At 38.0% G+C, this 26,548-nt stretch overlaps 4 protein-coding genes, 1 long non-coding RNA gene and 1 pseudogene across 11 annotated transcripts; 5 read left to right on the top strand and 1 right to left on the bottom strand.

The window, feature by feature from the left end:
- The first annotated feature begins 72 nt into the window (after positions 1 to 72).
- Positions 73 to 3,554, top strand: LOC119986270. Of its 3 annotated transcripts, none has more exons than XR_005465221.1 (4): positions 73 to 801; positions 1,816 to 1,908; positions 2,493 to 2,574; positions 3,491 to 3,554. It is a non-coding gene; the product is annotated as an uncharacterized LOC119986270 (long non-coding RNA). The 3 variants fall into 3 exon arrangements; XR_005465218.1 differs by lacking the exon at positions 3,491 to 3,554 and adding an exon at positions 2,701 to 3,010 and having other exon boundaries at positions 75 to 801; XR_005465215.1 differs by lacking the exon at positions 3,491 to 3,554 and having other exon boundaries at positions 353 to 801; positions 2,493 to 3,010.
- Positions 3,555 to 5,647: 2,093 nt separating this feature from the next.
- LOC119986261 lies at positions 5,648 to 9,097 on the bottom strand (annotated as a pseudogene).
- Positions 9,098 to 11,810: 2,713 nt separating this feature from the next.
- Positions 11,811 to 15,368, top strand: LOC119986241 (rho GTPase-activating protein 5-like). The gene is made up of 5 exons (XM_038830818.1): positions 11,811 to 12,283; positions 13,444 to 13,564; positions 13,689 to 13,808; positions 14,095 to 14,325; positions 14,577 to 15,368. Exons 1-5 carry the CDS (start codon positions 11,811 to 11,813, stop codon positions 15,165 to 15,167), a joined length of 1,536 nt encoding a protein of 511 aa, XP_038686746.1. The 3' UTR covers positions 15,168 to 15,368.
- Positions 15,369 to 15,857: 489 nt separating this feature from the next.
- Positions 15,858 to 22,362, top strand: LOC119985111 (signal recognition particle 54 kDa protein, chloroplastic). The gene is made up of 15 exons (XM_038829287.1): positions 15,858 to 16,076; positions 16,186 to 16,318; positions 16,505 to 16,572; positions 16,970 to 17,071; positions 17,448 to 17,600; positions 17,710 to 17,787; positions 17,984 to 18,109; positions 18,188 to 18,290; positions 18,788 to 18,888; positions 19,664 to 19,801; positions 19,877 to 20,020; positions 20,246 to 20,321; positions 20,733 to 20,818; positions 20,971 to 21,096; positions 21,829 to 22,362. The coding sequence occupies exons 1-15, from the start codon at positions 15,900 to 15,902 to the stop codon at positions 21,934 to 21,936; spliced, it is 1,719 nt and encodes a 572-aa protein (XP_038685215.1). The 5' UTR covers positions 15,858 to 15,899; the 3' UTR covers positions 21,937 to 22,362.
- Positions 22,363 to 22,728: 366 nt separating this feature from the next.
- LOC119995350 lies at positions 22,729 to 23,868 on the top strand. Its single transcript, XM_038841824.1, has 2 exons — positions 22,729 to 22,943; positions 23,472 to 23,868. Exons 1-2 carry the CDS (start codon positions 22,818 to 22,820, stop codon positions 23,616 to 23,618), a joined length of 273 nt encoding a protein of 90 aa, XP_038697752.1. The 5' UTR covers positions 22,729 to 22,817; the 3' UTR covers positions 23,619 to 23,868.
- Positions 23,869 to 24,289: 421 nt separating this feature from the next.
- On the top strand, positions 24,290 to 26,532 carry LOC119995176 (replication protein A 14 kDa subunit A). Of its 5 annotated transcripts, none has more exons than XM_038841590.1 (3): positions 24,290 to 24,431; positions 25,486 to 25,747; positions 26,240 to 26,532. In XM_038841590.1, the coding sequence occupies exons 2-3, from the start codon at positions 25,489 to 25,491 to the stop codon at positions 26,302 to 26,304; spliced, it is 324 nt and encodes a 107-aa protein (XP_038697518.1). In that variant the 5' UTR covers positions 24,290 to 24,431; positions 25,486 to 25,488; the 3' UTR covers positions 26,305 to 26,532. The 5 variants fall into 5 exon arrangements, with proteins under 5 accessions (XP_038697518.1, XP_038697519.1, XP_038697517.1 ...); XM_038841591.1 differs by having other exon boundaries at positions 24,302 to 24,436; XM_038841589.1 differs by having other exon boundaries at positions 24,428 to 24,557.
- Positions 26,533 to 26,548: the final 16 nt, after the last annotated feature.

Here is a 26,548-nt window from a genome sequence, read left to right as displayed (position 1 = left end):
AAATATGGGTGTATTGCAAGTCTTACTATAATCTAAGTGGTCATGCATGTCCAACATAATGTTGGATTCAGCGTTCAATGCTAAGCTTGGAGATTTCGGTCAGGCTCGTACCATCCTAAAGACTGACCAAACTCACCATTCAGCAAAAGAGATTGCAGGAACCCCAGGCTATATGGCTCCACAGAGTATTCTTATAGGCAGAGCAACTGTTGAGACAGATGTTTATGCATTTGGGGTTCTAGTCATGGAAGTTGTTTGTGGAAGAAAACACGGTAAATCAGGAAAACAATTTTTTCCTAATCAGAAAAAATCAGGTAATTGTTTATATATACATATGGTATTATCTTAAACAGTAACAATAAGTGGTATTCCCAATTCCCACTCTTGAACTTGAGAACCGCGCCAGTTGGACCACTACAAGTACCAAAACACGTGACTAGGAGGGGCCTTCATTTCATTCCCATCTTCTACCGCAAGAAATTGCATAGAGGGAGAGAAATGAAGACGAGAGGGTATCGCAGATCGACATTGCTGATTGCTGAGGGCGTTTCCTTGGTCTATGAAGGAATCTCCGAAATTCGGTGTACTTGACAAGACTCGCTCATTTTTTTATGAACGACATTAGCAGCAACAATAAAGCACTTTCGTTTCCTTCTCTCATAACCCTAACCTCTGTCTCCGATCTCAAGGATCTTGTCTCTTCGCGCCTCGAAGATCTGAGGATAAATCTCATCGATCGGTCGCACGTAGAGATTCTCAAGGACGCGGAAACCTCCTACTCTCGCCGCCACAAACGCTAAGGTACTTGTCTCCTTGTAATTACATATCGAGCATCTACGACTTAGAGAGTAGATTCTAAATCTCGTGTATCTTTGCAATTTTGTTATAGAACTATGTCTCCTTTTGATTGCTGTCGAAACAGAGGAAAGGATTATCAGGCTTTGAACGATACTCAGGTTTCTGTGAAAACCTGAGCCGTTTTTAGGCTTTGAACGATGTCTCTCTCTCTTTTTTCTTTCTTTTTTTAATACAGATCAAGCATTTACGATTGAGAATAGATTCTATCGATGTCGTGTGCGTTTTGCATGATGAGTTTTGTTACCGATCGACGTCTCTGTGACGCTCTGTTTGGTTGAACAGAGTAAAGCAATCTGAAAATTGATGTTTGCGTGTAAGGATTCAAATCCTAATAGGGGATTCAGGTTGAGAAATAGTTGAATTCTACACATTCTGAAGCGTTTTATGTCTGGATTACGTTCCTTAGGTTTTCTTGCCAGCCAAACGGATTACTCTAAGAGTAATTAGTGCTTCAGCCCTAAAATATAGGTGATATTCAATTGTTATTAATTATGTTATTTTAGACACGAGTTTTTTCTTTATAGATAGTTCGCTTCAACAATGTAACGCATTATCTTATCAATCAGCTCAAACTGCCTTTTTCTTTCTCAAATTTATTTTTTTTATCAAATAAAAGCTAAAACATCGAGATTAAACCTATTGCAATCATCATTGAGACATATCTATGGTTCACTTAGCGAATTTATTGTTGTCAATTCAATCTTTAGGCTTCATTTTGAAGAGTTGTGTGTGGACATTTATTGAACTACATTGTTTACGAAGAGTCTAAGATGAACCACGTTGTATCCTTGGTGCAAAAGTAAGGATAAGGGTGAAGGAGTTATTTGGATCGTAGCTAATTAATCAGTTTATTGCATATCAGAAGAGTTGTCCTGTTGTCCTTTATCTGAAGACTGTGTTTGCTTGCTTTCTCTTATCATATACTAAGAAGTTTCATTCATTGTCCATCTAGTACAGATATGATAAAAGCATCTCAGCAAATGATGGATGAAACAGGGAGAATATAAGAAGATCAATGGGCAGATCAGTGAAACTCAGGAAACAATGAAGGTATATCAAACAGCATATCATATCTATCTAGATGCTGTTCTGATATTGTTTATGTTCCTTGTTCCTGGTTTCATATGCAGAGTTAGTATCGGGGCACAAACTGCTGCATCTCGTGGTACACTAGTATTATTTTTTCAATTTCTCAGATCTTTGATATTATAATGACTAGAATTCAAAGGACCTGAACATCAAATTGTGGCTGCCTTATTGCGATGAACTTTGTTAAGCATATTTTGCCAGTCCTGTTGATGAATTAGGACCTGAAGTCTAAACTGCTGCATTTAAAGAGTAATGTCAATCATATACTGAATTTTAGATCCCTTCCTTTGTGCATGTCTATTGACCATTGCATCCTATGCACAGATTGGCTGCATATCATCCCATACTTTTTGTGCTTTTATGATTTATTTCGGTTTTAATGATTCAGATCATGCAATTTTTTCCCTTTCATTCTGACCTTGTCTAGCATTATCATGCAGATACAAGCTTCAATTCTTTTGTTTGTATTTTGTAACGTTGTTTATTCTTCATTCATGAAAGTGTGCAAGTCATCCATAACTGAGCTTTCAAAATTTTTTGAGAAGGAAATTGATGGTCTCAAAAGGTGTTATGGAACTTCATCAACATAGGGTTATCTAGACCAAGCTACTACAGAGAAATTCCTTAGTAAGTGCTTTATCTACTTGATACTCTCTTGTGCAACTTTCAAATTATAATATGTGATATCACTTGTTAAAAGTTATTGATTTATACTATTACTGCTCTCATGTTGCTTAGCATTTTTCTACACAGAGTATGTAGATGTATCATTGTATATGTATCTAGCTCAGGAGATCTAACAGATAGCTGAGAAGGCATCCTTGTTAGTTAGTTGAGAAGAAAGTAATCTGCTAGCATATGGCTCTAGCCTCTAAGTAAGTTGACAAGGCCTTAGTGCTATTGACTGGCTCTACCTCACTTCATTCTAAGCCAACCGATTCTTCACAACCCTACCCAATGATGTCTCCAAGTTTTTCATACCTGTGTTGGACGTGTGTACATATGTAACCATGTAGACACATAAATCTAATCCTATGGAACATTATACTCAATGTCTTGTCTTTTTTTTCCTTAGGTGAACAATTAGTTATGACATTGAACTTGAGGTTATAAAAAAGTTCATTTGCTTTTTCTTTAATGATTGAGGCTGTAGATGATTAGCTGAAGTGAAATGTCTAAACATCACTCCATAGGGAACATGATTAAAAGAAATAAATTTAGGAAAAGACAAATGGAAATTTAGTAATTGAAATACGAAAATTATATGAAGTTCTCAACTAATTGAACTGTTGATTTTTTTACCATTCGTTAATTTGTAAATACTAAGTGTGGTTCCTATCCTGATTTGAGGTCGGTCACTTGTTGCAATGTTTAGCATACGATGTTGGTCGTTTCTGATCTAAATTTCCATATCTGAACTACTTGGTATGCTATTGAACTTGAGGGCTCTTGGGTTTGTTTATTTAAAAAGGTTCATTTGTTTAATTGCTTTACTGTAGTATGACCGCACTGGATAATTGACTGACTTTATTACTCTCTGTAGGGCAATTGTACAGAGAGCCAGTCATGTATATGTGTTGAGATCCCACATCGGAAAAATAGGAGGACCAAACCTAGCTTATAAGCGCAGGGTCCTCTCAACCTACCAGCCAAGGTTTTCATGGGATTCAGCCCATGGGCCTTGGTTACAGCCGGCCCGTAAGGGCGTCGGTTGGGCTTTGGTTGGCAAGGGGGGTTGGTCTCTGTGGCTGTGGGCCGGTGTGGTTCTCATCATTGGTGCTCTCGTTGAGAGTGTCCGTTTGCGGAGAGGGCTGCCGTCCGGGAAAGGGCTACCGTCCGGGAGAGGGCTGCCGTCTGAAGGGCGAGCGTAGCCGCCAGGCGAGTGCAGCCGCCAGGCGAGCGTAGCCGCCGTGGACGTCGGCCCCCAAGGGGGAAGGAATGTTGAGATCCCACATCGGAAAAATAGGAGGACCAAACCTAGCTTATAAGCGCAGGGTCCTCTCAACCTACCAGCCAAGGTTTTCATGGGATTCAGCCCATGGGCCTTGGTTACAGTCGGCCCGTAAGGGCGTCGGTTGGGCTTTGGTTGGCAAGGGGGGTTGGTCTCTGTGGCTGTGGGCCGGTGTGGTTCTCATCAATATGACATGACACAAGTAGCAGTTTACATGCCGTCACTACTTTGCATGTATTCACAGCTGGCTTGGTTGTCCTGACCGAAAGTGCGCTTTTCTTTCAAGTTAGCTATTTTCTTAAATAATCACTCCACCTACCTCAAAAAAATAATAAATCATACCAAAATCAGAAGCAATCATCATAAATATCACCGCATTACAAGGACAAATTCATGATTAGGTTTCATATTCATAGAACTTCATGGACGTATAAAATTAGCAGACATTTAATTTGTCAAGATGAAATGATCTTAGTCGGAGCCGCTCTGTAATGGATATACTGACCCAAATTAATAGCTGAAAAAGCAGTAGTCTATCATCTTTAGACGAAAAACTGGAAAAGGCTGAAGAACTGAAAAACCTTCTGAGGTGGTCTATTGGCCAAGCGCCGGAACAGATTATAGGCCCATTATTAAAGCCCAATTTCAGTGGCTATGCTCGACTTTAGTGTAATATGGTTATAGTGGCCCAAATCCGAGCCCAAAAAGAACATAACCTCAATATTAAAGCCCAATTCTCTGGGCATAATCCCGACTTCAAAGGCATTAAGTTTCAATAGCCAAACAAAAGCTAAATTTAGATGGGCCTTAAGCCCAAACTACCCTCAATATTAAAGCCCAATTCTCTGGGCCTAATCCCTACTTCAAAGTTCAATTGCCAGACTTAAATGGGCCTTGGGCCCAAAAATACTACCAAAGTGGCCCACAACACGGGCCCATAGAGAATACTAAAGCCCATTTTCTCTGGGCCTAAGCCTGACTTTAATGAGGCATAAAGGCCTGCAGCGAGACTAAAGCCCAATATAAATGGGCCTCGTGGCCAATTTCTTGACTATGGCGGCCGAAATCCTTCCAATGTGACTTTCATCAGTCTGCGAGACTAAAGCCCAATATAAATGGTCCGGCCCAATTTCATGATTATGGGGGCCCAAACCCTTCCAATGTGACTTTTAGCTGTCAGCGAGACTAAAGCCCAATATAGATGGGCCTAGCGGCCCAATTTTAGGAGACATTAGGCCCATGTGTGTCGATGGACGTACGAGGTTTACCTTCAATCGGTTACAGCGAACCTGTGGTCACCTATGTTCTGCTTTTAAATCTATCTTAATTGGACAATTCCCGTTTCTTATAATATTACTTTCTTTCCGCTTCTAAATTCCTAAATTTTAACTTCGACCTTTTCTTCTTTTCAATTAGCATAACTGTGTGACGGCAACTAAACGCCTTTTGTTTTCAAAAGTCCCTAATGGTCTTTAGCCCAAGCCAACATGACCTCGATGATGAGATCTGGACCAAAGATCAAGTTCCTGCAATCTCTTACTATGGCACTTGCAATTAAGCCATCACTCCTATCTGTAGACTTGAAAGACGAACTTTAATATTAGATGAAGCTGAGTCCCCTCGGTCGCTGATCGCAATGGCATCTCCCCGGCACCATGAAAACCGAGCAAAAACATTGTCATCGCAATATTGTTTAATCAAATCATTCATTGACCTTCTATTAGGTTTCCTTCCCTAAAAATTGCTTTATTATTAAAAAAATGCCATACAATATTATTGATAATCAAATAATCTAGTTCAAATCATGGAACAAAGGGGAAGCCTATCATGACAAACGACTAGCTTAGGCATACATATATGTGCCCAAGGTTCAATTCCAATGAAAAACAAATTTCTCAATGGCATTTAGGGGGGAGCCTGTTAATTCTACAGGGGAAAGAATGGCTGGGACCTATTGAATGCCTGGTCCACAAGATTAGGCTTGAGAATCTAGTGGGCCACACTTTTACTTTGTGTTAGCACAAAATGATTGAGAAAAGGTATTTATCTAATTATCTCAATTTTTGCAACCAATTACTAGAACATGCCATGTTGAAGTTAGAATTCACTTACTGGAACAACTTTTAATTAAATTGTCCGGAAGAAAAACTCTTAGATAGGACATCATCTAGGGCCTCCAGAGTCATCAACACGAGCAGCAAATGCACTTCACAAAGCAACTCCAACATGGTATGTATATGAGAACGTAAAATCATAACCGCCCATATACATGCTCAATTTTAGTTTTTATCATTCTAACATAGTTCTCATCACAGTATATAAATTTATATTCCCTCATATGAGTTCCCAAAATATACAAACTCAGAGAGAGAGAAAGTTAGTATGTATATCTTTGAGAGTGCAAAAACGAGTTAGTTAATTTAGGAATCATTAGGAGTTTTTAGAATTTGTAAATGAGTATGTAAACCACTTTTGAAGTATGTGTATAGTACACATTTGAAAACTCATTTTACATATCATTGTTGGAGTTAGCACAGGTCCTTAATGCATTTGCGAGTTGTAATGATACTAAGTGCAGAAAAATACACCAGCACGGATAAAGACAGAGAGATAGAGTAGAAGTATACCACTGGATGCCGTGGATTGTGCCTCTTCCATAAAATGAGCATATGAAAACCTGTAAAAACAAAAGAACGAGTTACTAGAGGAAAAACTAATATTGTAATAGTATATGCACACACAAAAAGTTTCATCAATAACCTAAGAACCAACCTCAACGGCTCAACATCATTGGCTTCCAAGATAATTAAACAAGATACCTAGCAGCATCAAACTCATGCATGGCTGGAAAAGTAGCCACTGGCCACAACTTTTTTATAAATATTTTAAACCGTCACAGAAAAAATGGAGAGCAGAGAGCCTAGCCAACATAGTTACTTTGTCTTAAACAGGAATCTGTAGATTTTAGGATATCAGAGCCAACAGTCCACTTGTCTTGTTCGATATCAAATCTCTTCCTACCTCCACCTTAAACCCTAAACATTAATAATCACTTACAAAAAAGAAAAAATACATGTCAGAGAAAGACACAAAAAGAGAAAAGGTATATAACTACATGGTCGACACCCTACCTCGCTGACCATTTCAAACTAGCATTGCACTCCTGCAAAACAGTATAACATGAGAATTGTTGATATCACATTAAATGAATGAATATTTCAATCTCAACGACTTTACACGCATGAAGTAGGATTGAAAATATAATATATCCATTAGGCTTTGATGATTATTATGATGACGATGATTTGATTTGCAGCCAAACTAATAATAGTAACAGGGCATCACAATTTGCAGATATTCACTCCAAACAAAATAATAGAAACAATAGAAATATTACACCATAAGAAGCAGTCCTCTGTAAAATTTAATTTACAAAGCACATGTGAAATTTCTAGTGAGTAAACGCAATAATCAGAGTATGCAGGTAAGGCCTCAACCTCTTTGTCCAAATCAGAAATCTTAAGCACAAAAAGAAAATGGGGCACCATGTCCATCATATGATTCCATAATGAAGTTCAAAATACATATCACATGGCATGTGGGATCCCTAATGATTTAAGCAATAATTAGAGTATGCAAGGGATCCTCGTTGTCCAAATCAGAAAGCTTAAACATGAAAAGAAAACAGGACATCGCATACATCGTGTGGCCCTTACCAGTTACCACTTCATGAAATTACAGTCAATGTTTGAGAAATGAGAAGCAATCCAAATTCACAATGAGAGATTTATCCAATCTTGGTGACAAACTCAAGCTTTGAGTGTACACCGTATACAATCAAGAAAATAGATTCTAGGTTGATCAAGGCAATATGTTAGAACATTGAAGCAAATCGTTAATGCAATCATAGCACAAAGAAATATAGTCATTTAAGAGGTAGATCTTAATGCTAATAAATTTAAATATTAAATAACCAAAAACATTTTTCTCTCAAAGAGTTTTCTGTGTGGCCAATAAGAAATTGCAAGTAAATTACGGTTATCACAAACTACAGTATGCAGAGAGAGATAGAAAGACCAAACATGAAGTATTCAAGGAATGCGAGAGAGTGACTTTCTCAACGTAACTGGTAGATGAGGCTTCCACGCCAAGACAACAGACCGCAAAGGAGACAGATCTGGAAAACTACGTTATGCTGAGATGGCATTAGCAGATCGATCAGCAAGAGATAGACCTAATCTGTGAGATTTGGGCGTAGATATGAGATTTGGAAGAAGTAACGTGTCAAGAATTTGATCTAAGAATTTCCACCCAATATATGATGTAATCTTTGATTATATGAATCTATCCTGTGTATCCGTTCGAATTCACTGAATCGTAGATTATGTTATATTCCATTGACCGATAAAATAGTGAATCGTAAATTTATTGTATTCCATTGATCGATAAGACGTAATTACAGTGAACGAATGAAAAGCAACAATCAAAAAGGATAGCACATCGGAGTCGATCAAGCAATCAAATAGACCATAAAGAAAGACGAATTAGGTTTACTTAGCCAGATCCAACGATGATGTTGTTGATAGGGATGAAGATAAGCTTCACTAAGAACCCGATGAATCCCGTCACGACGAACCCTAAATCCGTACGAAATGTCACCTTCGCGAATTCTATACCATTGCCATACAGAAACGCGTGACCAATTAGCAACTATCAATCTTACGATCAAAATCAAAAAAAAAAAAAATCATACCTCTACGATCGGGCTTGTGGCAAGTCTTGACGAGGCAACGGCTCTCCTTGGCTCACTCTCTGAGCGGATCGAACTCTGTGTCCATGGCGTCCATTTTCTCACTTCATCTTTTTGTGAAATTCGAACGTGTTGGACTTTTTCTGCTTTGGAACAGGAGCGTAGTGAATAATCAATCCGAGAAATCGGAAAAGAAAACTTATACAGCGCTGAGATTTGTCGAATTGAAGGAGTTGAGAGAAGAATTTCAATTGGCGGAACACTTTTATGGATCGAGGCGAAAAGTCCGAATGAAATCTTTCGCTAACTGAAATTCTTCCTTCAATCGGGCAAATCACAGTTCTCTAGGGTTTTTTTTCATCAGATGTTTGGTTTGGAGGAAATGCAGGGAAGAAAGTACCAAACGTTGAGGAAGCAAAATCTCCCATCGAAAAAGTCGCTTGTCGTGGACGCTAATAAGAGGGCATTTATACTCTGTAGAAGGTGCCAGGTTGGCAATAATATAAATGACTTCACGTGATAAGCACGTGGATGTAACTAACTTAACACATCGCTTTGACAGGCCCAGGTGGCCCGGCCCATAAGAAGTGTAGTCATTAGATTACTAGTCAGCTCTAGTCTCTCATCCAGTCTCGGCCCATCAAAACACCATTCAGTCATTCACACTTCACAGCATTATTTCTTGCAGACCAGGCCCAGAGGCCCCATACTTTTTCATTGGTTGAGAAGGCCCAGAATTCATATTTGGGCGGTGCAGGCCCAGATATTGTAAGTCGTAACTGGACAATGGACTTCTGCATCAAGAAACTTTTATATTTAATTTTGTTGAGTAGTCTTGTACTCTTGTTGCTTTTCTTTCTTTTTTCCTGCAAAAGCTGATTGTGTATGATACATAGGAAGGTGGAACTTCATATTTGGAAGTACAATTTGAATTTGAAATAGTGAACACAGCACAGCATGTTTTGGACGTTGGAGCCACTAACGGCTACTAGTCACCAAAGCTGCTTTGCACAGCAGTAAAGCAGCCCAACCCAAGTGTGTTTTGGTTTGAGCCCTTTTTGTGGGTTTTTTTATATGGACGCTCTTCGCTGTTCTTCTTTAGCAATCCACATCTTTTACCAACTCAGCTTTTCGCATACTCGATTAGGCCAGACCGTTCACTCCTTTTTTTAAAGAAATAGAAACATGTTCACACTGTTTCTATATAGATTCCGATTATGTCGTTTTCAACCAATTTGTTATACCTCTGGACTTTGATTGTTAAGGTCGGGTATTCGAACCAGCTACAACTTGAAGTATTTCTTTAAGATTTCTTGATCTCGTGACTTTAGGCTCACTTCCACATTTTCACCCAAGTCTTATAACAAATCCAAAATTTATGTTCATTCAGTTGACTGAATGATATGCTTCATTGGGTGATTCCTCAATCACCAAAACAAATAATAAAAATTTAAATGAAGGATGTTACGGTAACATTCTCTGGCTGATAAAGGGTTCATTGGGTTTATGATATCAGCCCCACCTAACCGCAATAATCTGCAACCTAACCTCATTAAAGTATAATTTCTCTCTTAAGTTAAGGTATTAGAGTTGCTAACTTTTTGCCCAAGAAACAAATGTCCTATTGAAGGCACTACATGGGTTTGGTTTGGTTACATAATATTAGAGTTACCAGACAACTCTTACTCGCCTATTTTCTTAAGCAACACTTCCACTTTATTTTGTCTTCTTCTTCATGAGAATCTTGTAGACTATTTTGTGAAATATATTTATAGTTGAAATCGAATTTTAAACACACATATGTTTAATTCAGTCGATTGTCAATCGGGCCACCTCTCATTGGTGGTAAGTGGGATACTAATGATACATAATTAGTTGTTATTTTTAATCAAAATCACAAATATATGAATCGGAGGAATGAGATCTTATCCAGATTGCTGGAGATATTAGTCTATTTAATATTTGACTATGTATAGTAAATGACTCATCCCCACATGCTCAGAACATTAAAGTAAATTGAAGTGAATGGAGAATGGACCAAAAAAAAGACGTTGATGGCATGCAATACTTTCTTTATGCAATAAGTAACCCACATCTATGCCATTATTACACAAGCAAGAAAATTAATACAGGAATAGGAATATAGCCTCTCTTTAAGTATCAGTAATCAAGGGTTCCACTACAAGTAATGGACAGGATTTAGCAACTTTATCAAAGTAAGGAATCCCTTGTCTCTTCGCTATAATGGATGGCTGTAATTCCTTATTTTATCTGGTCCCTTTGTGGTGGTTGGAACTTGGAAAGTAATGCATTGCATTGGTAAGGTACTAAGGTCAATGGACTCATCAAATTGACAAATTCTTTCATGACCAGAGAAGAATACATAAATATAGTCAATTTACTATTCTCCTTCTGTGGGTATGGTAAGGTTAAGGGTAACTTTCATATGGGATTTGTTCTGTACCACAAGGGTCTCAACCTTATCATTGGACAAACAACTTGGATAAAAAGAGACAAAAATGTCTTCAGTGATAAGGATGTATCATATGTTATGTCAATAATGGGACCATAACCATAGACCAAATCGAAGTGTAAATTGACTAAAAAACAATTCTGTAGTTGGCTTGACGTAAGAAAACCCATTCTTTCATGGAGATGGACTGCTCACATTACCTGTCATTCCAATCTTTAATATAAGAAAATTAATAGATATCTTCATTCATTCTGTTGTCAAATAGTGATGGAAGTTTTCAGTTAGATTAGTAAGCTTGTGACATTATAGTTGCAATAAAAAACAATATTGATGGGTAAAGTGGCATGTACTTTCTCGCTCTACTCAATTCCTCTTCACATCCTGTACCCCACCAATCTCTCTGTCTCTCCAAGAGTTGCTCAAATCTCAATCAAATGTACTGGCTCTCTTCTCGTTGCTTCTTCAAACCTCTATATACAAGGTGATGTAATGATAAGCAAGTCCTACCATACAACAAAACCCTTTCTTCAATCCAACTCTTACTCTACTATTTCTATATACCCAATTCTTTTGATCTCTCAATTCTCATTACCCCAAACTACAATAACCCCAAATCGTCAATCTATAGATTAGTTTAACAAAACCCACCTGAAAAAGGTCATTTCTTGATTCTAATTCTTGCTTCCAATATGGCCGAAGTACTCCAATCACCATCCCACTTCCCTTCTCCTTCAAGCTCCACTTCCTGTGCTCCTAATGATGGCCCACACCAACAACAACCGCATACCCTTATTGACGGTGACACCATAACCATAGAGACCACAAGAGCAGCCCAAGAAGGAGGCCAAGACATAGAAGAAGAAGAAGAAAAAGAAGAAGAAGAAGAAGTGCAAGATCAAGAAAGGGAGAGAGAGACGAAAGAGAGGGACAGGGAGGGGGATCAACTGTCGCTTTTGGCACTGTTGGTGACTGCTTTTAGGAAGTCTTTGTTGATTGGGTGCAGCGTTAGTGCTACTGGGGGTAAGGAGCTCTGTTCAATGGAGATTGGATTGCCCACCAATGTTAGGCATGTTGCACATGTAACGTTTGACAGGTTCAATGGGTTCCTTGGCTTGCCTGTTGAGTTTGAACCTGAGGTTCCCAGGAGGGCCCCCAGTGCCAGGTCTGTCTCTATTTCTGCTTCTTTTTTTCTTTTTTCTTTTTTTTAATGTCTTTTCTTGTTGAATTTGATCTGGGTTTGTGATAAGTTGCTCAATTTGTTTCAGAAAATTCTGTTTTGTGCTTTGGCTTTATTGGTAATTTAAGTTTGCTTGAATCTTATTTGTTCTGCCGTTTTGGGTTTAGGTTAGATTTGGCAAATTTTGTATGTTCCCTTGTTGTTTGTGTGAACAATGTACTTTTATTGAACTTCTCTATTGCAATACATATGACTGAAGTAGTCGAACTATTATTGAAGGTGCGTAGCATTAAATATTAAACGGATTACTTTAATTTTCCTACTTATTTAGAACATTTGTGCTTCAATTCCCTTCCATTTCTGAAATTACCATGAATTTTGGGCTTAACATCCCCCCCCCTTTTTTTCTTTTTTCTTTTTCCTTTTTCTTTTTCTGAATGATAAAAGAAGTCCCTCTGAATTCTTTTGCAAGGGTGAGTTTTTTTAACCTGTTATGTAGATCAGACATTAACTCTGAGTTTATGTACAAAATTATCTATGGGGAAAACTAGAAGTGTTCTTGGATTATTTGGGATTAGGGTCTAACTTTCAGTCATTAAGCAATCCCAACACTTAAAAATTCTTCTGAAAATGAGAATTTTATTTGTTGGATCTCGTTATTTCCCCCAAAACATGCTTCAATATCCAGTTTGCACAAGCACTGTATTATCGTTGTGTCCTCTAGTGAGTGAGTTTTGCTATATATTTTTCATTGAATGAAGGGAGAAGATAACAGCCTATCTATATATATTATTGAGTTATGGATGTGTGCCTGGGAATGCAGACGAGTACCCTAATTTGTTCATAAACAATCACGATAACAGCCTATCTCCACTTGAGCTAATTCAAACTATTTTCCTCTTATTCTGCCTCTTGGTTTTGAGCACCCCGGTGGCAAATTCCTACTTACATGTCCATGTATGACTTATTGACATAATATCTCATCCCTGCATTAAGTATACGACTTTTTATAAGAGATGATACTGGTAACTGCACCTGGTGTTCTCTCTTTATCATTCTAGATATACATGATTTGTTTTCTTCCATTTGATCATGATTCCAGTATTTAAGTAATTGTTGACTTTGTTATCCTTCCTCATCTGCAGTGCAACTGTTTTTGGAGTTTCAACGGAGTCAATGCAACTTTCATTTGACTCTAGAGGGAATAGCGTACCTGCTATACTCCTGATGATGCAAAGGCACTTGTATGCCCGAGGTGGTCTGCAGGTATGCTACACAATGCCCATTCTTCCACCTCTCCTGAGTGCAAGTAAACTGAGGGATATAATTATATGGATTTAGATTCATATCCATTTGACAATTTTTTTGACTGTCAAACTTCACTGTGCAGGCAGAAGGAATTTTTAGAATAAATGCCGAGAACAGCCATGAGGAATATGTCAGGGAACAGCTAAATAGGGGTGTAATTCCGGATGATATAGATGTGCACTGCTTGGCAGGTCTTATAAAGGTATGACTTTTCTTTGGATTATTGGTTTTCCACCCTTATTATAAGATGGTTAGACCATGAATTGCATGAGATATATAGTAGAATGCCACATACCACTGCAGTAGCAATTTGTCGTCTTTGTCATCTCATTTTTAGGTTCATTTATGCTTGATGTACTGGAATCTGAGCAATGGTCAAACTCTCAAAGATCCTTATTTACAGAATGCAATAATTTTCCTCTCTCATGGTGTTGAATTTCCTTAAAGAACTTTACCTTATTTATTTTGATCTACCTTTATTTTTCTAGGCTTGGTTCAGAGAACTTCCTACTGGTATATTGGACTCTCTTTCACCAGAGCAGGTGATGCAGTCTCACTCGGAAGAGGAATGCGTTCATCTTGTCAGGCAACTTCCACCAATAGAGGCCGCTTTGCTAGATTGGACAATAAATCTAATGGCCGACGTTGCACAGATGGAACACCTGAACAAGATGAATGCGCGTAACGTTGCTATGGTTTTTGCCCCAAACATGACCCAAGTGAGTGAATTTCACAGCTAAGTCTACTCAGTTTTTCTGGTTGTTACTTGTGCGCTATCTGGCCCAAGGTAGTTGAAGTAAGACCGGAGTTTCACTATGATTTGGTACAAATCTGTCATTGGGTATCTTCCTCAAAGATAGTTTTGGTTTCTGGGAATCTTATTTTTCTGGTTGCATTTATAAGCTAAGAAATTGTAGCTTGGCTGATTTGAAGTCACAATAACAGCCTTGGTAACATATTTTGATTGCAGATGTCTGATCCTTTGACTGCATTGATGTATGCTGTTCAAGTGATGAATTTCCTCAAGACCCTCATCATCAAGACGCTTAGAGAAAGAGAAGACTCAATTGTAGACTCAACTCCTCTGTCTTCCCCAGAGCCTTCTGATGAGGATGGCCACCGAAGTTCTTTGCAACCGTTATCGAACAAGGCTAATGAGGAGGCCGTTGAGGCAAATGAAGAGGATAAGTTGTTTGTCGCTGGTGAGCCTGCTTCAGAGAGTCCTTCTCACCCTCCTCATTATGATTCTACCCCTGAAAGAGTACCGCAAAATTTACTGACTTCTATCGAGAATATCATCCCCGAAGGAAATCGGTCTCTGGTTGATAATTGTCCTTGTGAGGTTGTATCTGAAGCAAATTCCTTAACAAGTGGAGGGGGTCAAACAAACTTGTGCAGGAGCAAATCTGGTCCATCAATTAATTCAAATCTGAAGAAGGGACCAAAAAAGATGAATGAGCGGTTGATAATTTCGTCAGCCGAAGCTTTTGAGAAGAGGAAGGGGACGAGAATCGTTGCTCGTATAAATTCAAGAACAGAGATGGTTGAAGCTTGGCGATGAATGGGATTACGTGGGATGCGGAGAACTTGGGGGTATGCCAACTGGAAAAGAAGTTGGTACATTGTGTGTCTTCTTGCTTTGTAAAGATTTGTGTATGATTTACTTGCCTGCTTGGAGTTGTGTAACTTTAACTTGGAGTGTTGTTTCTCAACCTTCTCATGCTTTTATGTTAAGATTTCTCCCTTAACCCACTCAAGGAAATATAAATGTCCAACAAAATCAACGTAGCTTATTTTAAGAGCTCTACCAAACGGAGTCAACATTTCAAACTTTAAAGTTACAGAAGGAAAACACTGCGTCAAATTTCTTGAAAACAAAATTCTCATCAGCACTGCAATTCATCCATGGAAAGATACACCTGCTAAATTCATAGTCACAAAAACTCTTAAGCGAGTGTTCCATGGACTCGTAGGGGTTATGTTGGTGATTGTGCTTCCTTGAATTTGGTAGAGTTTACGCTTAACGGTCTGAGGTGTTTTGGCGGGTGGAAGATTAAACGGTGCGTTCAGCGACTCGATCGCGAGCGGGAAGGCGATTTTGCGTGACAGAGAGAAAACGGCGCGTTTTGGAAACCAAAGAAGACTTTTTTTGACACATGTAAGTCACACAACAGCAGAACAAACCTGTTACGATGGTGGTTGGGGTATGTTATTGCTACTCAATAGATAGAACAAGATAAAGATAACGGATATCGGGGCTCGAGATATTTAGAGCTCCCAAATCACTCCGGAAATGGAGGCAGTGCATTATTCGACCGTTGTTTCCAGCCAATTTTCTGCGAAATCTCATCCTCCGTCGACGAACAAAGCCTTCTACTGGCCCAACTGCGCCGTAAATTCGACTAAGTTTAGCTCTTCGTGGACTGGCTCGAGCAACGCTAGTTCTCTATCTTGCAGTAACCTGTTCACTGTAAGTGAAGTGAAATGAATTCTTCTCGCATGTGTACATTCATTATTTACTTTGGATGCTTTTGGAATGTGCGATTGAATTTGATTGGTTTGTGTTCGCTTGCTGACAGAGAGAGGTATGCGGATGGGTGAATTCGAAGACTGTTAATCGTAGAAAGAATATGCGCAGTGTAGTGAGGGCAGAAATGTTTGGGCAGTTGACGAGCGGCCTCGAGACGGCTTGGAACAAGCTCAAAGGAGAAGGTTTGCTTCTTCTTTGTGTTACTTTATCCCTCTACGTTTGAATCTATTATCTATTCTTTCGTTGTTTGTGTTGCCGATGGGCGCTATGCCTATTACAACTGTATGTTACACTACAAAAACTACAAAGCCCGAGGGGGCTTTCTTGTGAACTTGGATTCTGATTTTGGTGAATTGCTTGTGCGTTAGAGGTTTTGACCAAGGAAAACATTGTGGAGCCAATGCGAGACATTAGGAGGGCTCTTCTGGAAGCAGATGTAAGTAAGTTTCTACTGCAAGGATTGGCTCTTCTTGACTAATATCTGTTACTTTGAATTTAGTAAATAATTTTTATGTCACGACACAAATATGAATTGCATGTTGTGCATAATGAATTTTAATAACTAAATTAACTGGAAAAAAATGATATCTCACCCCAGCAAAGACAAATCGACTTATTTTGTAAAATCATCTTCGGATTTAAATCAAAATCAAACGTTGGACTACATGATCATTTTCTTAGTATTTCAACCTAAACATAATGTTGAATATCATTACAATATGATCATTCATGATTTTTAATTTTGAAGTGAGAGAGAGGAGCTATTCCCAAAGTTAAATATCATGGATTTTTCATCCTGAAATTTGACATAGATTGGTTGCTTTTGTTGACAGGTGAGCCTTCCTGTTGTTAGAAGATTTGTTCAAGCCGTTAGTGACCAGGCTGTTGGGGTTGGTCTGATTCGAGGAGTGAGACCCGATCAACAATTGGTTAAGGTGTGAAATTGCAATCCAATAAGTGCATGTCCCATTAGAAAACAAACTACTTTGTGATTATATTATCTCTTAGTTTGCATTTTAAATGCTTTATTATGGAGAGGTATTCAGTATTCTGGTAGGATTATATTGGATTTGTTTGTTAGAGATTGATAAAATTCTTAAATATGCAGTGTTTTGGTGATTTTATATAAGGGAAACGGTCATGTGTTACATGCTTGCAGCTGGCTTCACTGGTCTGCATATCCTATGCATTCTTCTATTGTTATTTTTCTTCTCTATTCTGTTTTGCAATGAGGACAGAGTGTCTAAAATGAAAGTGAATGAAATCTTGGTTTTCTATTTTGAACCTCTTTTATGAGTGTCGTTCTTGCAGATTGTACATGAGGAGCTAGTGAAATTGATGGGTGGAGAGGTGTCTGAATTAAGTTTTGCAAAATCTGGCCCCACCGTTATTCTATTAGCTGGTCTACAAGGAGTTGGAAAGACAACTGTTTGTGCCAAGTTGGCTAATTATCTTAAGAAACAGGTGAACTTTTAGAAACACTCTTCTTTCTTCTCAATGCAGTTGATGCATGTAGTGTAAGTTTCTAAGTCTGCAATTTGGTTGATCTATTGAGACTGTGATATGATTGCAGGGAAAGAATTGTATGCTTGTTGCTGGAGATGTGTACAGGCCTGCTGCTATTGACCAACTTGTAATTTTGGGAGAACAGGTATTTTATACTTCAACATCAGGCTAATCCTTTGTCAGATGTATGTCAGTTATCTCCTTATTTGCTTTCAGCATATCAGAGCATTTCATTTTTGTTAAAAATGCTAATACACTTCCACGTTTCACCCCATAAATTGTTATTGCTTAGAGAATGAGATGATCTTCTTTCATGCTCTTTCAAATTGAACTTGTGAAAGGTTGGTGTGCCTGTTTATACTGCGGGGACAGAGGTTAAACCTTCAGAAATTGCCAGGCAAGCCTTAGAAGAGGCTAAAAGGAAGAACATAAATATAGTCATAATGGATACTGCTGGTAGACTGCAGGTAATTCTTTTTTTTTTTTAATCTTTTCTATGGTCGGTGTTACCTTTCTTTTCTTTGAATTTCTATATTTTCAAACAGATAGATAAATCCATGATGGATGAGTTGAAAGAGGTGAAGAAGGTGCTGAATCCAACAGAGGTTTTGCTTGTCGTGGATGCAATGACTGGCCAAGAAGCAGCAGGTATGTAGACCTTTTTTTTTTTTTTTTTTTTTAAATGAGTAAAACAAAAATAATGAATTTTATGTTACTGGCCCTTACTTTCTTCATGTTGATGGTAATGGAAACCTAAGATGTTGCCTTATTTTGACTCCTCATGTGCCCACTCATTTCTTTACCTTTATCTTCTATGCTGCTGTGCCGATGAGAGAAATATATGCACATGCCCTTTGAACTTTAAAGAAAAGGGTATAGGATCTGTACATCTTGTACTAAAAAAGAATTGCTGTCAGGCTACACTTAACTTCCTTTTCTATCTGTAATCATGATAGCAGGCCTAACCTACTGTTAGGTTGGACTGTTCCATTTTAAGGTCAGGATCACCAATTCGATCCATAGTTTTGTGCCTTCATATGGTTTTTGACTCGTGTATTTGATTTTAGATACTGATTAATACTGATGATGACTGGACGAATGAGGGAACAAAAAAAAGTAATGACGTTTTCTGATGATATTTGCAGCCTTGGTAACAACATTCAATCTTGAGATCGGAATTACAGGTGCTATATTGACAAAGCTAGATGGGGATTCCCGAGGTGGTGCAGCTTTGAGTGTTAAAGAGGTTTGTCTTGTTGCCTTAGGTTCTCTTCATATAATGTTATATCGCAGGATTCTTGAAAAAAAAGAACTTTGTGTACCTCCTTCAATTAAGTTTTGTGATTTGTGTGGTGCCCCGAAAAATATTAGACCATTGACATTGGCATCAAATTCCCTTCAATATATTATAGACTGTTCTTCTGATGATGGCCTATGATAATTTTCCATACGAGAAACTGTGCGGCTTCATGGGTTTGGAGAAACTATTTGGGCTACATAAAAACTTTGATGACCCGGGATAACAAATCGGTTCAGTGATGGTGCTTGATAAGCCCAAAGGATGAACCCCATTAAACTAGTTTATGGGATAAGTTTTGATGTCCTCTTGTCTTTGAGAGTGCAAGTGCTCTTTCAGGAAATCAACTCATGCTTTTTGTAGAGGAAGAATTTATGCTTTATGCGCAACCCTAACAATTTTGTTTTTACAGGTTATAATCAATTCTGTTATTCAGTTTAAATTCATGTGTTGGTTTGAGCTTCATTTACATCTCATGTGATGCAGAATTTGAAGTTATAGCGAATAAAGTTATATTATAAATTATGATGTGCCATCCAAACTACCCTAAATTAGGGGTTTGACCCTTTGAAGAACACGGACCCTAATGTTAAAGTTACTTCCCTCAATATTTCTACTTCTTGAACAGCATGTTGGCAATCGTCTTCTCTGGGATAATCATATTTTGTTTTGGCTTCTATTTTTATGGATATCATTCAACTAGTTAATATTCTAATGGTGACAGGTTTCTGGAAAGCCAATCAAGCTTGTAGGTCGGGGAGAACGGATGGAGGATCTTGAACCTTTTTACCCCGATCGTATGGCCGGACGCATCTTGGGAATGGGAGATGTTCTATCATTTGTAGAGAAGGCACAAGAAGTGGTAAGTTTCTTTATATTCCATTACCCTTTGAATGAGTGTTCTATCATTTGGTTCTTATGTGGGCTGTCTACCTAGATGCGCCAAGAAGATGCTGAAGAATTGCAAAAGAAGATAATGAGTGCAAATTTTGACTTCAACGATTTCCTAAAGCAAACACGTGCCGTCGCACGTATGGGCTCAATGACTCGTGTTATTGGAATGATCCCTGGCATGGGAAAGGTATTCAAGTTTATGTTGTTATTTTGCTAGTGGCATGATATGTCGTTCTCTGAGATGGATATGTGGTTGGTACCATATTACAGGGTCATTTGTTGTGGTCGTTTTAGTTTTCATCCCATGAACCTGAAACGTGACATTATCCTACAATGCTGTTATATTCTTAATATTGATTGTTTATGATGGAAAGGATCTGTGATTAATTCTCCAATATGTGTCTTCTAACAGGTTACTCCTGCACAAGTTCGAGAAGCAGAGAAGAGTTTAAAGATAATGGAAGGGATGATTGAAGCAATGACACCTGGTCTTTTCTTCTTTATTAATTGAAACTATTTTTACTTTCTGAGAGAGAAATTAAAGTGCACCTACCATATTTGACTAAACTATTGTTTGCTTCCTAGTAAAGATCGTATTTTATGAATAAAAAGCATTTGTGGATAGGTCAATGGATAGCATGCGGGATGACATTCACCCCCCCTATTCAGAGTCTATTATCCTCTAACAGCACTCCTTCCTGGAGCGAAGCTACGAAACTATTGCTTTAAATTCTGGCAAAGCAGACAGCATAAAGGGAATGATGTTTTATTTGTGTCCCTTAAATTCCATAGAAAATATGTTTTAGTATTCAACTGTGGAGTAAGGTGCTCATTTGTTTTTTCGTCCTTTATTTTTCATTTACTGTGAAACCTCTCTAATTGTTGCTGACATCTTGCAGAGGAAAGGGAAAAGCCAGAATTGTTGGCAGAATCTCCTGTCCGGAGGAAAAGAGTAGCTCAGGATTCTGGCAAAACAGAGCAACAGGTACACATGATTGTTATCTGATGTAATTTCTCATGTACACAAACACATCTTATCATCTTTAATGAAAGTAGTGTTCTATCTTTTATATAATCAAATATAAGCTATATAATATATACTTCCATATTGGATTTAACTTATGAAAGCGATATTAGGTGAGCCAACTCGTTGCTCAACTCTTCCAAATGCTCGTTCGTATGAAGAATTTAATGGGAGTGATGGAAGGTGGATCCATCCCTGCTCTAAGCAATCTTGAAGATGCACTTAAATCTGAACAAAAGGTGAATCAATTGCTTATACATGCATGCATATTTTGTAAGCATTTATTCCATTCCGCTATTTTCAAGTTTTTGCATCCATCGATTACAAGGATATTTTAGGCACCCTCTGCTTAGGATATGCTAATTTAAGTATCTGCACTGCACCGAACGTGTTCATATCTACTCATGATGTTTGTCCTTTCATCTTCATTCTGTACATATACATGTTGGCTTTTTATCAATATTATTCTACAGAATTTAAGATAAAAGCTCACTCTTAATCATACGCCTTTTTTGGCCAAGCTCTGTTTATAGTTCAAATTAGTTCATAATATATATGTGAACAAGTAGTGTTCACATGTTATTAGTGTAACGTTCCTGGCTTTGAATGTTAGGTGGATTGTTCGAGAATGACAAGGTAAAATCTGGATTGGTCCTTGTGTTTAGCTTCCATTTGCTTAGGAAAAAGGACTGGAAAATCTTTGAGCCTTTCTGGCATGACATGACAAAATTTGCATGTGAGCATGGTATTGCTGCTTCACATAAGCTATGATGGACAGGACTTCTCTATATTGGACTTGATAGGACCACGTATGATATAATAATATTGTTGAAGTAAACTACTTTGGATGTTTGAGGAACTCTAGAACTTGCCCTAATCCCTGCCGTGCAAATAGCGATATGCCGCTTCCCTTGCTGTCTGTATATATTTAGATGTAATCTAAGCTTATGATGGGCCTTGTTCTGTATCAGGCTCCTCCTGGCACCGCAAGGAGGAAAAGAAGATCACCATCAAGGAGGCAATTTGTAGACACAGCATCAACAAGGCCCTCTCCTCGCGGGTTTGGGTCTAAGAACTAGAGAACTTGCTGGTCACCACTGCAATGAAAACTAGGTTGACAAATTCTGGGCGGCCACCAAAATTGTTACTGATGATTCGGTAACTCATGAAGTCAGAGTCTCAAGTTTGAATGAGCAGCAAGAAGTCTTTCTTGTTTGTCATGGATGCGGCACTTTTTATCTGATTTTCTAGTCAGTGATGCCATTAAAATACTTAAAACTGGAGAATTGTTTGTGGAAGAAACACCACGCATTATTTTTAGAGAACGAAAATGTCATTTTGTTGATGTTTTATCCATTTCGATACTGGTGAGAAGAAGTGTAGAGTTGTTTAAACTTTAGAGTGATGGTTCATCAACAAAAAGTCTGTAGTTTCTTGTGATAGATTCTTTCAACCCATGAATTCAGACAAGTTTGTTGAACAGATGAACATCCAAGCCTTTGTCATGGAAACTTGTCATTTTTTTTATCCAAAAATACGATCACTCTCACTCTCACTCCTGACAAATCATTGTCCAAATTGTGGTTTTCCTGTTGCTTGTAAAATAAAATATACGATCAAGGGATCAACGGTCAATTGTAAATATCCAAAAAATTCCTGGTGTAGTTAAACTTCTATGGACAGGAAGAAACAGAAGATTCGGTGCAGTTTGAGAACAAGGAGGGGGTCGTTGAGACCCATGAACCCATGAAACAATAACAAACACACACAATCTCAATCTGGTCTGCTAACAAGTGTCATGGAGCTATCCTGGTCTGTCACCACGTGTGAAAGACCTATTCTTTTTTATATAATTAAAAAACAAGCATGTCTTTTTCCTTTTTCTCTTCTTCCGTAGCTGAAAAATACACAGAGGTTGAGAACCAGAAAGAAAAAAAGGGTTTTTTTCAGACAGGAAAAAATGGCGAGTTCTGATGATGCTTCGTTTCCAGCTGCTGATGTTGATAAAGAATTGCATCCTGGACACAACCAGAGGGTTGAAGTTGATTCGGTATCATCTGACATTGCTGCCTCAAAAGAGATCAAGGTATCCATATATCCATTTTTTTACTATAAAAATATGTTTTCAATCCAGAAAATAATAGATACCATAATTTGTTTAGTACCTAATTGGCAGAATAATTTTGGTTTTAGAGATTTTTTGGTTTTTTTTAAAACCCATTTGCATGCTGTTTATTGATAAACTTTGATCTTAATCAATTGCGTGCGCTTTGTATGTTGAAATTGAAGAACTATCTCTTTCTCGGGAAAACTGGTTATTTTGCATGTATAGCTGAAGTAGATTTTGTGCATAAAAAAAGTAAAATTATAATCCCCAATTCTGGATTTGTGTATTTATGCAGAGGATCACAAATTATGTATATATATATATATTTTATTTTTTTTTGGATAAGAAATTATGTACAGGTTTGATAATAATGATCCAATTCTAAACCCTGATTATTTAATTAGAATGATAATTTTTTCTTACTATGATATGATTAGAAGCCTTAATATATTAATTTGCTTTGTACAAAATTAAGACAATGAGATGCTGATTTTTTTTCCCTCGAAGGCAAAATGTGAGGCAAACCAAAAGGAGAAAGAAAGGCAAAAGAGGGATGCAATGCAGAAACTGAAGTCAGCAATCATGGTTTCAGCAGTGATTGTGGCTGTGGCTGGTGCTGCCTTTGCCATTACCAAGAAATTGAGAGAGAAATGAGAGCAATGGAATTGAGTCCCCCCTATTCCCCTGACTCATTATAACAACTACTTGTAATTTCTTCTTTTTGTCTTTTCGGTTACTCCTATTTACATGCCTTAATCTGCTATGCCCATACAAGAATGAAGAAACTCATTACTTCCAGGAGATTATTTGTTGTGGAAGTTGAGAGACATGGGGTAGTTGCTACTTTCTTTTGTAAAACTAGTTTGTGATAAATAAAGCATGAAACCAACAACCTTAATTCTTATTTGCTTTGTAACCATGAATTCCTGTCTATGGTCAAGTATTTAGAAATTTACGTAATTCTGTTACTTGGCCGAGTCAAATAAGAAAATGATTACGCCTAGTTCCGCAAAGGAATGATAAACAAAAGGTTAAATCACAATTTAATTTAGCCAAAAAAAATTGATAAACAAAAAAGTTAAATCACAATTTGGGGGGAAAATGGCAAATTATGCCCTAATAGAGTAAGAAAGTTCTCGTGCCTCGCTTGGAGAACTGAGAAGAGCACAGGCCCATTGAACCCTTTTTTACTCGGGCCCATTGATCCCTTTCTCGAGCCCATGAATGACAAATATTATGGGAATGTGGTCCGCCCATTGAACCATGGCGGCCCATTTAGCTTAACTCGTGGAGTAGGACCACGTGAGTTGTGTGCGCAGTGCGCCTGCTCCCCACCGGTTCTAATTTTGTTTTGAAAAGAAACCCCAATTGAGCGTAGAATTTCAGAGTTTAGCGCCCTCAAAGAAAAGTAGCCGCGAATTTCCTCGCTTTTTCTGGATCTCACCCTTTCTTCTTCTAGACACCGCGGTAAGGTTAGAAACCCTAGCAAATCGATTTGGTTTTCGACAGTTTTCATCTCTTTTTATTTCTACCTAAAATCTCCACTGTAGATAAGTTTGAAAAGTTTGGTCGCCATTTCTTAGCTCCTTCAAGGTATGAATTCGTGACCTTCGCCATATGATGAGGCTCCCGCCCTTTGATTTTGTTTTCTGGGCTATCTATATTATAAGCTATAGCCATGAAGAGGCAAGTTTAATGGCGAATACGAGTTGAAGGGTCGTTTGCTTAAAACTCTGAGGAAGGAATATTTGGTAAAGGATAATTTAGACGTTTCGCGGTATCTCTTATGTTGTTTGAAACAATGCCTGCATGATATTATAGCTGATTTTCTTATATTTGAAGTGAAAGTCTCAGTAGGGGAATTTCTGGGACATCAGTCTGCTCTGGATGGTTTGCATGAGGTGTTTCAAAAATCATTGCGTTTACATTTGAAAATTCATTTCAGTTTTCTTAAATGCCATTGTCATGTCTGTTATGATTGTTCTGATAATTATGCTTGTGCGCATAGTTTTATGAATGGGTAATATAGAGGCATGCCGTAAAACTAAACATGAAACCTCGTTTGGTAATATGCAACAAGGCTTGGTATACATGGGTGATAGATAGGGATGAGGTGATGATGCTGAACAAATATGTTACAGCAGCCGGAGATGTACCAATAGGACACTCTGCATATGTAAAAGCTATGTACAATCGATGGTCTGAACAAGTGATAAGATTTACAGTGTTGTAGGAACTTGAGGATTTGCTCCTATTATTTTCACTATTGTTTATCAGACTATCTGCTATACACAAGTACATAACCCAATGCTTTGAAACCCTTAATTGCGACTTGGACATGAGGTGAGGTGCTTGGAGCCTTGGACCTCACAATAACAGAAGGCAAACAAGCATGCACTTTTTATACTCTTTATAGCATAGTGGTGCCTGTAAAAGCTAGTTAGTCTCTTTGTTTTATAGCTTCTATATTTTCTGGCTATCTAGAGCAGCAAAACAAGGGCATCCTCATTTTTTTCCCCAGGATATGGATACATCTAATCCTGCTGTCTTTGTCAATGGGGGACTCCTGCGTATGTATGTGGGACGAAGGGTACGGACGGTGATTCAGGTTCTGCAATCTGAACGTGGAGCTGTATTTGGAAAATCCACAGATAACCTGGAACTAGTTGTCAAAGGCTCCCCTTCCTCTATTCCTCTTTCAACCTTTGTTGAAGTCATTGGAATTGCTGATAGTGAGAAGTCCATCCGAGCTGACATTTGGACCAATTTTGGGGACACATTTGGTATGATATTTTGCTCCTTTTATTAAAATTGTCCCTGATGGTGTTTTGAGCTACTTCATCGCCCTTTTCATTATAATATGCATTTATTTTGTTCTTTTAAAAATGGCACGGTAAGTACAAGCTCTTCTGTTGTCAGCACTTAGCATGAGCTCATGTGCTGTGAAACATTTTGGGGGGGTACATTTATTTTTCAGTCGCTGATCTTCAGATGACTCAAGATTTCCATACTTCATGCAGAAAACTCCAATTTCTTATTTGTTTAGATGCTTCATTAAGACACATCTTGTGCAGCCTTGGTTTAGTTTTTGTTAGACAAGTTTAATAGTTTTGATGGTGCATTTCCTTTTGATTCTTGCAAGAAATGTCTAGCTCAAAACGATATTTCTTCTGTCATATCTACAAAGTTCTTCTGTCTACACATGTTTTGTCAATAGGTGTATACTTTCTGTGGCTTCTGAAAATCTTGATTATTTATATGTTTTATCTTGGCAGACACTAATAGCTACAATCAGCTCTGCCAACTTGCAAGCGGGGAGTTTAAGCACTTGTTCGTCTGACGTAGAGGTAGCTATATTTTGATGCACAACTGAAAGGTGCTTTCTACCTTTTGGGTTATGTAAATAGATGGGATATTTTGATAAACTGGCCATTGATCTAATCTGTTGATGCCATACTTCTGAATTGGCAGAACCTATGTTTTGAGCTTTCAGTCAACTGTTAATTAGTTTAAGTAGTATTTCTGACTCATATTTGGCTTTTTGATAATTGTGGAGCTGTTTTATCTTTGGTTCCTTGCCTTTT

The sequence above is a fragment of the Tripterygium wilfordii genome, chromosome 3, assembly GCF_013401445.1.
Source record: "Tripterygium wilfordii isolate XIE 37 chromosome 3, ASM1340144v1, whole genome shotgun sequence".
NCBI classification, from domain to species: Eukaryota; Viridiplantae; Streptophyta; class Magnoliopsida; order Celastrales; family Celastraceae; genus Tripterygium; species Tripterygium wilfordii.
Note: the sequence above shows the minus strand (reverse complement) of the source record. Positions and strands in the feature narration are given on the sequence as shown.